Here is a 15,256-nt window from a genome sequence, read left to right on the forward strand (position 1 = left end):
GTTTTTCCCAGCATTATTGTCTTTTCTAGTGAATCATGTCTTCTCATGATGTGTCCAAAGTATGATAACCTCAGTTTCATCATTTTAGCTTCTAGTGACAGTTCTGGTTTAATTTGTTCTAACACCCAATTATTTGCCTTTTTCGCAGTCCATGGTATGTGCAAAGCTCTTCTCCAACACCACATTTCAAATGAGTTGATTTTTTTCTTATCTGCCTTTTTCACTGTCCAACTTTCACATCCATACATACTCCACCCACGTAGATGGCTTTAAAAGAGGATTAGGCAAATTCATGGAGGATAAGGCTCTTGATGGTTACTAGTCGTGATGGCTGTGTTCTGCTGTCAGAGGCAGAATGCCTTTGGATAGCAATTGCTGGGAATCACAGGGTAAGGGGGAGAGTGCTGTTGCATTCAGGTCGTAGTTGCAGGCTTTCCGTGGGCATTCGGTTAGGCACTGTGAGAACTAGATGTTAGACAAGATGGGTCTTTGGCCTCATCCAGCAGGGCTCTTCTTATGTTCTTAGTAACCAACCAAAATGGGTAGTGTAATAACACCATACATTTTCCAAAGACTGTTTCAAAGAGTTGCTTCTGGGCCTGTGTTTGAATTACTTTATATAATATTTATTTATTTATTTATTTATTATATTTATATACCGCCCCCATAGTCAAAACTCTAGGCGATTTACAAAAATTAAAAACATTGAACATTAAAATAGATATACAATTTTAAAGAGCATACAAAGTTTAAAACCATGAAGCACAGATAAACGAGTTAAAAGACCTGGGGTCAGAGTTCAGCACAATGCTGTTAGAATGCCTGGGAGAAAAGGAAAGTCTTGATCTGGTGCCGAAAAGATAACAATGTTGGCGCCAGGTGAACTTCATCGGGGAGATCATTCCATAATTTGGGGGCCACCACTGAAAAGGCCCTCTCCCTTGTTGCCAGCCTTCCAGCTTCCCTTGGAGTAGGCACCCAGAGGAGGTCCTTTGATGTTGAGGGTAGTGTACAGGTGGGTTTGTGTTGGGAGAGGCGTTTCATCAGGTATTGTGGCCCCAAGTCATGTAAGGCTTTATAGGTTAAAACCAGCACCTTGAATCGGGCTCGGAAACATAAAAGCAGCCAATGCAAGTGGGCCAGAATCAGCTTTATATGTTCAAACCGTCTGGTCCCTGTTACCAATCTGGTCACTGTATTTTGCACAAGCTGTAGTTTCCAAACTGTCTTCAAAGGCAGCCCCATGTAGAGCGCATTGCAGTAATCTAATTTGGAGGTTACCAGAGCGTGGACAACTGAAGCCAGGTTATCCCTGTCCAGATAGGGGCACCAACCGAAGTTGATAGAAGGCACTCCGTGCCACTGAGGCTACCTGAGCCTCAAGTGACAGAGATAGTTCTAGGAGAACCCCTAAACTATGAACCTGCTCTGTCAGGGGGAGTGCAACCCCATCCAGAACAGGTTGGACATCCACCATCCGGTCAGAAGAACCACCCACTAACAGCATCTCAGTCTTGTCTGGATTGAGCCTCAGTTTATTAGCTGTCATCCAGTCCATTGTCGCAGCCAAGCACTGGTTCAGCACATTGACAGCCTCACCTGAAGGAGATGAAAAGGAGAAGCAGAGCTGTGTGTTGTTAGCATACTGATGGCAACACACTCCAAAACTCCGGATGACCACACCCAACAGTTTCATGTAGATGTTGAACAGCATGGGGGGACAGAACTGACCCCTGCGGAACCCCATACTGGAGAATTTATGGGGCCGAGCAATGTTCCCCAAGCGCCACCTTCTGGAGTCGAACCGCCAAGCAGGAGCAGAACCACAGCCATGCAGTACCTCCCACTCCCAACTCAGCCAGTCATCTCAGAAGGATACCATGGTTGATGGTATCGAAAGCTGCTGAGAGATCGAGGAGAATCCACAGAGTCACACTCCCCCTGTCTTTCTCCCGACAAAGGTCATCATACAGGGCTACCAAGGCTGTTTCCATGCCAAAACCAGGCCTGAAACCCGACTGAAATGGATCCAGATAAACGGTCTCATCCAAGAGTGTCTGGACCTGGCCTGCAACCGCTCTTTCCAGGGCCTTGCCCAGGAATGGAACATTTGCCACCGGCCTATAGTTATTAAGATTTTCTGGGTCCAGGGAGGGTGTCTTCAGGAGTGGTCTCACTACCGCCTCTTTCAGGCAGGCAGGGACCACCCCCTCTCATAGAGAAGCATTAATCACTTCCCTGGCCCAGCTGGCTGTTCCATCCCTGCTAGCTTTTATTAGCCAAGTGACTAGTTTGAAAACAGCTTGCTAGGGAGACCTTTAATGGTTGTCTGTTGCAGGACCAAACTATAGATTATGAAAAAGAGCCCCATAAGTTATTTTAGTTAGAAAATGTACTGCACTTTGGATCCTTATCTGCTGCTTGTTATTTCAGCACTCTTTTTAGCATCTTTTCCACATGATTAGTTATAAAAATATATCTAATTGGTTGCACAAGATTTTATATTGTATTTTGAGGGGGGTATAAGGTGTTAGTTGTGTCACTTTTGGACTTATTTTTCATATTCTGGGTTTCTATACAGAAAGAGCAGACTCTTTTATTGTGTAAGCCAACGTTTGGTTACAGGAAGCGGTGTTGATTCACAAGGCCCAGGCTAAAGGCTGTGGGAACTAAGACAGAGATATTGGCCAAGCTTTCTTGAGTACAAGGAGTCATCCTTCCTGCCATAAAACCTTGAGATACACATGCAAACAGGCCCTATATATATATTGCATGTGTATCTCAAGGTTTTATGGCAGGAAGGATGACTCCTTGTACTCAAGAAAGCTTGGCCAACATCTCTGTCTTAGTTCCCACAGCCTTTAGCCTGGGCCTTGTGAATTCCTGACAAAGGGATTGTTGGATGGGGGACAGCTCTAAAAATGGTGCTGAAGGGACTTTTAGAAGATTCAGGTCTTCTCCCCTCACCACCACCCCCAAATAAACATGAGAGACTTTATGACCCATTCAAACTTGTGCTGGGACAACACTTTGAAAACTTTAAAACGTTTTAAAAAATGAAATATCAAGTCATAAGGCTAAGGATATCTAAATATTTTTACACCCTGGTCAACACTGTATTGGGTCAGGAACAGATGGGGTGTTTACTGCCTTGCCGAAGACTGCTGAATCTTCCTTTGAAAGAATGGAATAGTTTGAATCCTAAAAAGTCTCTTTTATTCTTGGACATTGTCCTGATGGGTAATAGTGGCTGGTGTTAGTGTAGTTATCATCCTGTCTTTGGGTTTTAGCAGAAGTTAGAATAGAAACTACTTCTGAATATATTTTTATTCTTGATTCCGCCCTGCTTAAATTCAAAGAAAGGCTTTGCTATTCTTTCCATGTATTGTATCTTAAGTCTCAGGGAGCAGCACCAGAATTTATTACTCTGACCCACTAGTATCTTTGACCTGAGAGATATTTCCTGTTAAGAGTTGCTTATGTTTTTGTTTGATCAAACTGGAATGCAGTGGTTTATGGGAAAGCACCACAAATAATCATAAATTCTAAGTGAGCCCTTGAGATTTTTTTTTGGACTACAACTCCCATCAACTTTAACTGTTAGCCATGCTGTTGGGGTTGATGGGAGATGTAGTTCAGCTGCCCCATTTATGGTCTACAGTAGCGGGTCTTCAGTAGTCTTTTCTTTCTCCAGCAAAAAATATCCTACACACACAACACCGATCAAGTTGTTAAAAAAAGCCTGTGTAATTAAATTACCCCCTCGATTCATCCCAACCCAAAGCTAACGGTCAATTGAACAATAACACTGTGCTCTATTCACTTTCAGGTAGTCGCACAGCGCTTTTATTCCCCCAACCATGTAATAGTGAGATTCCACTCAGAACCTGTGTGACTCTAATCGTACTATCTCCATGGGCTTGGAGTTGGAACGTGGCCGAAGTCTAGGGTTATATGTGCGCGGCGCGCTAACGTTCAGCCGTCGGAAATGACGTTGTGCCGTGCCGCCGAGCGGAAACTGGTGGAAGGAACTATTGCAAGGGAGGCCGGGGAAGGTTTCTTGTTTGTACAGGAGTTGGAGCAGGGGAGGGAGCGCTCGGGCTCGTAACGACCACCGGTGGTCGGTAGGGGCCACCGCCACCATGGCCATGTCGGAGAGTCAGCTGAAGAAAATGCTTGGCAAGGTAAGACTAGTCGGGCTGGTGAGCCCTTCCTAACCGACTTCCATCAGATACCATACCATAGCTCTCCCCCCACCTCCAGTGTTCCTGGCCTCTTTCTTCTTTCTGGGGAAAGTGGGAGAGGGGGACCTCTCTCCCCCCCTCCTGCCCCTCTGCTTTACGAATAAAATTTCTTCCTCTGTCATTTCCCTTCTTCCGCCTGACGGAAAAATCCTTCTCTGACACGAATAAACGCGGTTTGATCTCTGGCTGTAGGAAGTTATTTGTAGGCGTAAATGGTCCACCAAATAGTGCAGAAAGGAAAACCGACAGAAAGAGCCACCGATCTACCCATCCTTCAGTTTCCTGGCCACAATACACGATCTCCCTAGAGCTTAACTCTTCTTGTCAGCTCCTTAAGGCCTTTTTAGATATTAAAAAAAGTGGGCGGTGTATTGCGACCTCTCCCAAGTTTTCAGTTACTGTTCCGGTTTTTGGGCCTTGTGGGTTTCCCCGAATCATTTCCTGCCGTTTGTGGCCTACATAAAACTAAAACATTCTGTTCAACAGGTGAGCAGAGATCATTCAGGTTGGTGAAGGAATTGGTTTGTTAGTGTAAAGCAGTTTAATATTGAACATTAAGCCACTCAAATCAAGATATTAACTATAGGATTAAATTTAAAAGGTTATAATGGAAATATCTATCCTTCCGTTACAATGAAAATGATGTTGTTCAGTGGCTTAGTTCAGACATTACAGCATTTTTGCTGGGGTTTTATTTGAAGAAGGTTATCAATGTGCTTAGCTCTCTTGTTGAAATCAGCATTAGAATTAAAAGCTCAATGGACAGTGACTACAGTGATTATAAACTACAGTGATTATAAAACTTGGATGGGAATAAGAAATGGATCAGTACCAAAGCCTGGAGTGTTAGTTAAATTGCCTGTTATGTGATCTAGGTTTGTCATGAAATGGTTGTTAATAAATGAAAGTGTACTGTATTTTTATCTGCTGTGCCCGTTTTAGCATCTAAGTAAATTCAGTGAAAACACCAACTCTTGTTTCTCATTTAATCAATTTTAAAATGCAGTGAGATTTTTAATGTGAAGTAGCTACTTAGGGCGCAATCCAACTCATATTTACACCAGGCTGAGGGGAGTTGGATATGGCAGACCCCCGGCTGAGCCAGCAGGGCCCTGGCTCAGGTGGGCTCTGCTGGCAGAAGCCCTACACCCCAGCTTAGCTGCAGTGAAGCTGAGACCTTGCCGGCTCAGCTAGGGAAGCCTAGCCTGGCAGAAGATGTGCCAGTGGAAGCCAGCAGAAGGCAGGAAAAAGGAGCATTCCGGGATGTGTTGAAGGAGGGGCTGAGGCCGGGGATTTAGGTCACATCCAACTCCCATTCAGAGAGCTCCTGTGGGTCCCGATCTGGGCCAAAGTTACCCTGAGAAAAAGGTTGGTCTATGAAAATAATTAAAGTGGAAGTCTATGGAGAGCACTTACTCCCCAGTAGAGGTATTTGTGAGAGCCAGCTTTTCCTTTCCGGTCCCCAAGCGCAGCTCCCAGCTGAGTAAATTTTAAGGATGCTTGCAAACATTCTTTGGTTATCCTGTCTTGAGAAAGTTATTTCTAGTGCAAAGAGAAGTCTCTAAAGGAAAAAGTCAGTTCTTCTTTATAAAATAATGTAGAATCATGTAGAATAAAAATCACTAAATGCAAAATGATTTGGTGTTTATAAATGCCAAGCTCCAAAAGCAATTTGTATGAGTAAATCATATTATTTCGTTCAGCTAATTTAAGTGAAACTTAAATTTCAAATCAAGTCTGAAATCCTATACAACTCTACTTGTGAGTAAGCTCCATTGAGTCCAACACAATTTACTTCTGAATAAACATAGGAATTGGGCTGAAAGTGTGCTTAAAACTGACACCTAACAATGCATGTTTACTCAGACATAAGTCCCACTGAGTTCAGTTGAGTTCAGTGGGACTAACTCCCAGGTAAATGTGTGTGAGATTACAGTTTTAATTAGCTAGGTCAGTGGTAGGGAACCTCGGCCCACAGGCCAACTGGCCTGCCAGAGGGTCCAGTTTGGCCTGCAAGGGCACTTCCTCAAAATCATGCTAACCTGTCAGTCAGCTGACATCACTCTAATGGGTGGATGATGTCAGGTGATGAGTAGTGTATGTGTGCTAAATCTTGCTCAGGCTCCTTCAAAGAGCAGGATTGAAGTTTCCAGTCATCAGCTGGTGAGCGGAGAGTTCAGTCCTGCTGGTGAAGCAGACCCCTTCCCCCACCCCGTAGGTCAACTTTAACAAGTGGACAGGACTGCTCACCTATCAGTCACCTGACACCATTGTGACATCAGATGATTGGCAGGCTGTGCCCCCCCCCAGTCAAAGTTGGTTCACACCTGAGCTGCCTGATGATCTCTTAGTTGGGTGAAGCTAGTTTAAGTGGTCTGTGGATTTCATGTTTATATTCTTCTGTATCATCTTATTCATTATAAAGTTGGCAAGCAAATTGCGAAACCTGCTGCTAATTAGTTGCGACAAGTTGAATGAATAGGAGGAAGAAGAATGCAGCATTGTCCAATTAGACACTTGTGATTTCAACCTTTAACAGTGAATTCTAATTGAGAGGGGAGACAGTTTTTGCCCAATTTTTTATGCTCAAAAGTTATGAATAAAAGTGTGTATATATCATGTTTGTGTATTGACTAGGCTAAAAAAACCCACTATGATATTTCATTTTTGAGACAGTTTTTTCCTTTCAAATTAGTGATAAACCAGGGAAGACTCAAATATGCAAACTTGTTCAAGAGCATTCTAAATATTGACTTAGTGCTGTGTGGCATATCGATACTATTCATACATTTTAAACATTTCATTCTGGCTTTATCCTCTTTCATTCATTATTGCACAACTTCCATTGTCTTCAGATAAACATATATTGGTAATTAATAATTGGGGGTGAATATTGATTCCTGCCTTAATGATGGTGAGAACAAGGTACAAGAGCACTACCATATTGCTAGCGGGTCTGCACAGCTCATTTTACTTGACTGTGTCAGCAGCTCACAGACTAAATCTATATTATAATGTGTAGTCGGTTCTGGTGGTGGTAGTGCATATAACTTCCTGAGCAGTGATGCTATTGGGCTTGCACACAGAGTGAGCGAAAGAGGTAACCTTAGGGACAGGGAATCGTGAGCTGGGATTGCTGCTGCTGCCAACTACTACTACTGCTACTACTACTACTGCTACTGCTACTGCTACTACTACTGCTGCTACTACTACTACTACTACTACTATTATTATTACACCCCACTGTTCACCAGCAGGTCCCAGGGTGGGTTATAGCGGTTTAAAATTCAGTATTAAAAACAACTAAAATAAATAGGGTGTGTCCTGAAAACATACATCTCAAGTGCCAAAAGCCAGGGTGAGGATGTGCATCTTTAGCATTTGCCAAAAACTGAACAGCAAACATGCCAGGCACACCCGTGTGGGGAGGGAATTTCGCAACTTAGGGATTGCCACAGAGAATGCCCTCTCCTGGGCCGCCACCCCCCAAACTTCTTAGGGTGGCACGACTATTAAGAAGGCCCCCTCTGTTGATCTCAACTCCTGAGAGGGTCTGTAGGGAAGGAGGCCATCTGTCAGATATTTTGGTCCTGAGTTATTTAGTGCTTTATACACTAACATAGCACCTTGAATTGGTCATGGCAACAAACTGACTTAAGGAAGAGAGAAGAGTTGACAGTGGATTGTGACAGGCTTGAAAAAAATCAGGTTTATTGTTCTCCAGTAGGGAGAGCTGTGGTAGTGTAGAGCTGCTCAGGTACATGCTCATGCACCACTTAAAGGCCCCATCCTTGGGCCAGTTTGCTCTTGTCTGCTGGCTGTTGGCGTGGATGGTGGAGGGAGAGAAATGTCTTCTTTCTTGTGCGCTTCTGGGGGACATAAATAAAGGGGGAGCCAAAGCATGCTGTAAGTGAACTGCTTTGAAAAGATAGTGGAATATGATCTTGCTTTTGAAGAAGATAATGCATTAGGTTTACCTTATACTACAGTAATCTTCTTTGACTGCATTGCTTCCTTTTTTTTTTCTTTTAGTTTTTCACTCTTTTGGTGCTCCCTTCTTTTTAAAAAAGTGGGGGGACTATGTATACAAAAGCTAGGAAGAAAAGGAGACCTATGCGGACATTTAAGGATTGGCAGAGAAATGTGTTATTTTGGTTGATGCATATAAGTAGGACAAATACATAAATATTTTAAAATGTTTACTAATGTTTGTTGACTTGCATGTTTATATATTGAAAGCTTGTATTTGAGGATTGAAGCCTAATTAAACATGCATATTGAGAGTTCCACTGCTGTTTCAGCAGCTTAGGTTTAATTCCCTATATTCCCTAAATCAAAGTCTTTAATGGATTGGAAAAAAACAAATTGTGTGTATTACTCTAAAATGGGCTGTATGACTACTTTGTTCTTTATCTCCACTGTCTGGTTGATTTGATTAATAACAAGGTTTATGTTAAAAACAACAACTAAAGGTGGTTTTTGCATAGTGTTCTCTCGCTCGCTCGCACACACACACACACACACACACACACACACACACACACACACAGATTGAAAGAGAGAGAGAGAGTCTACCTATTCTATTGGCAGTCACAAAAAATGTTGCACAGTCGTGTCTTAATTCATAAGTATGCTCATTTTCTTCGTGGAACTGCATCTGTTTACCTTAAAGTAAAACACATGGAGGTTGCATTGTGGACATTCTCATTTCCCATGAGCATTCTAAATGTGGAATTGAGTTTGATTCACTTTGTAACATGACATACAGCTTCTATAATTGACCCTGACTGGTCAAGTTTCCTCTACAGTTCCTGGCTATAATCCAGCAAAATGGTTCTACGTGCAAAAAATATAATAGAATCTTACCTGCAGTGGGAGACTATGCAAAAATTCTGCTCTGGTCACCATTGTTGTATTGAAGTAAGTCTAAATGTTTCAGTGCGACTTACCTTTAGTGATGCTTTAAGGCTTACAAAAATCTTTTTCCCTAGTACAAGTACAGGGACCTGACTGTTCAGGAAACGATCAGTGTTATTACCCAGTATAAAGACCTCAAGCCTGTAATGGATGGATATGGTGAGTTATCACATTATGTCTTCTGAGCTGCATATACTGTTCCTTAATTGATGTCTTGTATTTTTCTTAGATTTCTCTTTTTTATAGAGTATTTTTGTTGATAGCCTATGTTAATTTCCTATTAATATATCATATTGTGTGCAAGTAATTTTATGGCAAAGGAGAAACAAGACTACTTACTAGACAAGGGTAGTAACCTGGTGTTCTTCAGATGTTGTTGAGTTCTTCAGATGTTGTTGAGTTCTAGTCAGCCTCAGTCAGAGTGTCTAATGTGAGTTGTAGTTAAGCAGTGCCTAGAGAGCCACAGGTTAGCCACTCGTACCAAAGCTAATTACTTCTTATCTATTAGAAGCTAATTTATTCTCAAGTGTATTTTATACAAACCACATTAAGAAATGTTGTTCAATAAAATGGTGGTAGGAACACATTTTTGAGAGCCAGTGTGGTGTAGTGGCTATGATGTTGGACTAGGACCTGGGAGACCAGGATTCGAATCCCCACATAGCCATGAAGCTCACTGGGTGACCTTGGGCCAGTCACTGCCTCTCAGCCTCATGAAAACCATGTTAATAGGGTCGCCATAAATCGGAATCCACTTGAAGGCAGTACACACACAGGAACACATTTTTCATTTTGGAAAAATCCTCAACATAGTCCCTAGAGCAGGTATAGGGAACCTCTGGCCCTCTTGATGTTGCTGGACTCCATCTCCGATCAGCACCAGCCAGCATAGCCAATGATCAGGGATGATGGAATTTGTAGTGACTTTACACCTGTGGGGATGAAGGGAGGGGTCTGCTTCACCAGCATATTCCCTCCAGGAAATGTGCGTGTAAAGCAGCACCTAGCAGGATTGAACTCTCCATTTACCAGCTGAAGAGCTGAGACTTCAGTCTTGCTCTCAGCAGGGGCCTGGGCTGCATTTATTATTGTTGTTGTTATTTATTTAATTTGTATCCCGCCCTTCCTCCCAGCAGGAGCCCAGGGCAGCAAACAGGGCACTAAAAACACTTTAAACATCATAAAAAACAAATCCTAAAATACATTAAGACAAAACAGCGTTAAAAACATTTAAAAAACTTTTTAAAAAGGGTTAAAAACATTATTAAAAAACATATTAAGCAATTCTTACACAGACACAGACTGGGATAGCTCTCAAGTTAAAAGGCTTGTTGAAAAAGAAAAGTCTTCAAAAGGCACTGAAAAGATAGCAGAGATGGCGCCTGCCTAATATTCAAAGGGAGGGAATTCCACAGGGTAGGTGCTGCCACACTAAAGGTCCGTTTCCTATATTGTGCAGAACGAACCTCCTGATAAGATGGTATCTGCAGGAGGCCCTCACCTGCAGAGCGCAGTGATTGACTGGGTACATAAGGGATAAGACAGTCTTTCAGGTATCCTGGTCCTGAGCTGTATAGGGCTTTGTACACCAAAACTAGAACCTTGAACTTGGCCCGGTAGCAAATGGCCAGCCAGTGCAATTCTTTCAGTAGTGGGGTGACATGTTGGCGATACCCTGCCCCAGTTAGCAGTCTCGCTGCCGCATTTTGCACCAGCTGCAGCTTCCGGACCAACCTCAAGGGCAGCCCCACATAGAGTGCATTACAGTAATCCAGCCTAGAGGTTAATCACCTGCTCATCAGCTAATGGGGAGTGTTCAGTCCTGCTGTCTTGGCTGCACATGCCAATTTTCATCAGGGGAACTGGGATGTTAAGCCAACACAGAATTGAACTCTGTTCCTCCACCCATCAAAGTGGTTGGTGGGAGTGATTGAAATATGGTTCTGGTGCTAGGGAAATGACCTCACAGCCAAATTGGACCTCCTGGTGGGCCAAGATTGGCTCATGGCCTGGAGTTTCCTCACATTTTATATTGTGTGATATTGTTACTTTGTTTTCCCAGAAAGTGCTTGCTTTTATATAGAGAAGTATTTGAAGAAAGGTAATCTGTGAAACTATATATGTTATATTTATCAATTGTGTGCATAATTTTTGTGATTGACTGTGTAAGGAACAGATTGCATAATACTTCTTTCTTTCCAGTTTTTAATGATGGTTCATCAAGAGAACTGATGAGTCTCACAGGAACCATTCCTGTAAGTTACAGAGGTATGTACGTGCCTTGGGGAGGTTGCAAGTAGATTTCTTGAAAATATACAGATATACTGTGATAAACTCAGTCACTAGCTTGTCAAATGCTATGTTGTAACTTTGTACAACTATTTTGTGTTGACATCTGCTAGAGAGATTTCTGTACTTTGGGCAGTATCCAGCAGACTATTTGCAATAGAAAAGGATTTCTGTTTACACGGCAGAACTTCTTCTCCCTCTCGTTCCCTGTATCCTCCTCAGATTGGTTCCAGAGGTTTGGGGAGAACCCCAGAACAGATTTAGAGGATGTACAGGGAGATGAGAGGGAGGGGAAGTTACATTGTGCAGCCAGAAGAACAGAACTACTTTGTTGGGTGCTGTTTTTTGTCATAATTACATTCCTTAAATCCACAAATGTTCTGAAATCAAAGATGAAGAACAAACATGATAATCTTTAACTCTAAAATAATCCTCTGTATTTCAAACTAATTTTTTAATAATTATTTTCATGGCACTCAGGGACAGTGTTGGTTAGGATAGTAAATATTGGTTGTCTTCTTGTTTTCCTGTCTTCCTCCAGTTTCATCAGGCAAAATAAATTTATTCTCAGGTGTATTTTATACAAACCACATCAAGTGTTTTGCTGGTGCAAACACTGGTTGTTCATGAAGTGCCCAAAGAACTAATGAAACATGGGATAATTTAAGCTAGGCTACTGTGCCAGCTTTTGAGTGAAACCGAACACTCTGGCTGATGGAAGGGTCTCCGTAAATTGAAAACTTGCATACTTTGTATTAACAAAAATTGGTTCCAAAGGTGCATTTGCACATGCTGAAGATGTCTTTTGCTGTCTTGAGGTTGCCACGTAAAAATGGGCAGTAGTCAATTACAGTCCAAAATTAAGTTTACAATGTAGCTAAATCACAAAATTTACAATAACTATAAAACAGTTAATATGAAAGCAGCAGTAGTCAGATACGCATTTTTAAAAGCTCTTCCTAAGAATTCCTGCTTGAAAAAGTAATTCTTAGATTGAAAAAGTGATTCTGAGCACTGATGAGGCCAAGCAAAGCTCCCTAGGCAGGCTGTTACATTGCCTCAATGCCGCTGCAGAAATGGTGCTGTCCCTAATGCTCATCTGCTGTATGTCTGGTGGGAACACAGAGTAAGGTGTCAGTAGTGCCGTTAAGGATTTGTGCAGTTTCTATGTGCTGTGGCGATGCTGAAGATATCCTGATCCCAAACACTGAAGGTCAAAACTAGCACTTTGAATTGAGCTTGAAAACAAATTGATAACCAGAGTAGGTGATACATTATTGGAACTATTTGTTCCAATCTGCTATTCCATTTAGTATCCTGGCAGCCACATTCTAAACCACTGAAAGTTTCTGAATTATTGTCCGTAGCAAAGAATGCATTACAGTGGTCTAATTTAGAGATGACATGGGTATGAGTGACCTGGCAAAGTCCAGCTTTGCAAGGAAAGGCCACTAAAAGGCACTCCTAGCCATTACTTGTCGATCGCGGAGCCATCCCGAAGCTGCAAACGATTAAGGGGGAGTGTGGCCACATCCAGAACAGGCTGGATGCCTACTTCTAAATTGCTGGAACCCCTATCTTGTCTGTATCAAGCTTCAGAGGCTTCATCCTCATCTACTCCTAAACTGACCCCCAAAATTAATTTAGAGCTTTTCTGGCTCTCTAGAATTTGAAAACGGAAATAAGAGAGCAAGTGACCTGTATGTTATGATAACCTAGTCCCAGATTTCAGCAGTGGGTTGAGAACAAACAAATATTTTGTATGGTACAGTTAAGAAATTCAGTGCCACAAACGCAGTAAAAACCACTACTTGCATGGATTTAAAATGTACTAGACAAACTCATACCAGATAGATCTATCAATTATTATTGGCCATGATATTTAAAATAAGGCTGTATGTCCAGAGGCAGTATATCTCAAGAGTAGTGGATACTTGGAATAAATTGCCAAATCCTACTTGTGAGCTTCCGTTGTTAGATGCAGTAAGCTGCCATGGATATACTTTGCTCTAGTGACTTAAGGCAATTCTAATGCATGCCAGAATATTGGATGGAATCCAATTGGTGCACTTGCATTCACAGAGGGGCTTTTGATCCAGTGGATGCCTCCACTAATGGAAGTAGAGAGGAGGTTATTCTTATTGATAATGGGCTCCCTCTGCAACTCCCAGTGGCCTCCAAAAACCAGTTCCAGGGAGTTGAGGAACCCTCCAGAACAGTGGTATGGAGGGCTGCAGGGGGAATTAGTGGAGGTGTCCACTGGGTCAGAAGCCCTTCCATCACTGCAAGGGCCCCAGTTGGATTCCACCCATTATAACAGCATCTGTTGTATATCTGAGCATTATAATACATTGTCAAAAGGAGAAAACAATGTGTTCATCCTTTTTTTTTTAACAACTTCTTCAGGTAACACATACAATATCCCAATATGTCTGTGGCTATTGGATACATATCCATTCAATCCTCCAATCTGTTTTGTTAAGCCAACTAGTTCAATGACAATTAAAACTGGAAAACATGTGGATGCAAATGGCAAGATATATCTTCCATATCTACATGAATGGAAACATGTAAGTACAATTTTAAAATTCTAAGCATTAGTCCTAAATTATTTTACCATTAAGTAGCAGGTTTGTTTAGTATTTTGCATTCTCCCTTGGCCATTCATTATAGCAGAAAGACATGATCTTGGAAATCTGGAGTCCTTTTTGAGTAAAATATTAGCACATAGTGCTAATTGTATTAATGCTTTTGTCATATTTGATTTTTTTTCATAAGGCATACAACTGAAATGAGTCTGTCATAAAATGTCTAAGTTATTGCCATCTGTATTGACCAGAACTCACATTCTCATCAGCACATTCCCAGATATGTTACCCTTTTATTTTTGACAGTTAAGTTATTGCAACTGAATTGGAATAAAGTAGACTGAAACCTATAAATCCAGTAACCAGCTGGCCTTCTGTAACTGATGAGGCGATGGATGTGTTGTCATTGCTAATGAGCAACTAAGCTATCTTTTAGGGAGAGAAAAAACAACTGTCTTTTGTCTGCTTTCCCCTTAGCCACAGTCGGATTTGATCGGATTGATTCAAGTTATGATTGTGGTGTTTGGAGAAGAGCCTCCGGTCTTTTCTCGACCTACCATTTCAGCAGCCTACCCATCTTACCAGGCAACAGGACCACCAAACAGTAAGCAACTTATACTGCTTATACTCATAAATCGCAATGAAAACAAGCAGATGAATGTCACTGCATTTTGCTGAAAGGATCTAGTTACTGTAGTAATGATCCGGTGCTGATTTCTAAAGGAATTGCCCAACCCAGAGCACAATATATATAACCAGTACTCATTCTGTATAATCTGTCCCAGCCACTAGCAGCTTAATGTTTAGTTTACAGACATGCTGAGAGTTAGGCTAGGTACTTTGAGCATGCTTCCTAATATTTGTTTGCTTATAGATAAATCTCTGTGAAATGTTCAGTTTTTCAGTGCTTATTGCTGACAACATTACTAAAATTAATTTGCCCCTTTATCAACCTTTTTTGAAACTTTATTTATGCTATTCCTTTGCCAATATCAGTAGCTTTCTCATTGTACGCCATTATTTTTGTAATCTAATTTATTATATACTTGTAAGATAGGTGTATCAGCATCCTTTGTGTTCTAGTTTTCCTTTAATTGCAAATCAAATTAAAACCTATCCAGGTTTTTGGCATCTTTAATGACACTTTTATGTTCTGTTGCTCTTAGTCCCATTTATTTTATATATTTGTTAAATTTGTATCCCACCTTTCTATCAAAT

General features: G+C 41.6%; 1 protein-coding gene across 2 annotated transcripts in view; it reads left to right on the forward strand.

The window, feature by feature from the left end:
* Nucleotides 1-3,940: 3,940 nt before the first annotated feature.
* TSG101 (tumor susceptibility 101) overlaps nucleotides 3,941-15,256 on the forward strand; it is a 35,785-nt gene continuing 24,469 nt past the window's right edge. The window contains exons 1-5 of one of the 2 annotated variants that reach the window (XM_061610209.1): nucleotides 3,941-4,184; nucleotides 9,236-9,320; nucleotides 11,364-11,429; nucleotides 13,857-14,020; nucleotides 14,516-14,642. In XM_061610209.1, the coding sequence (XP_061466193.1) occupies nucleotides 4,143-4,184; nucleotides 9,236-9,320; nucleotides 11,364-11,429; nucleotides 13,857-14,020; nucleotides 14,516-14,642 (484 nt within the window). In that variant the 5' untranslated portion in view covers nucleotides 3,941-4,142. The remainder of the gene's footprint in view (nucleotides 4,185-9,235; nucleotides 9,321-11,363; nucleotides 11,430-13,856; nucleotides 14,021-14,515; nucleotides 14,643-15,256) is intronic. The other variant, XM_061610210.1, reaches the window with a different exon arrangement.

Source organism: Rhineura floridana, chromosome 2 (assembly GCF_030035675.1).
Source record: "Rhineura floridana isolate rRhiFlo1 chromosome 2, rRhiFlo1.hap2, whole genome shotgun sequence".
In the NCBI taxonomy this organism is placed as follows: Eukaryota; Metazoa; Chordata; class Lepidosauria; order Squamata; family Rhineuridae; genus Rhineura; species Rhineura floridana.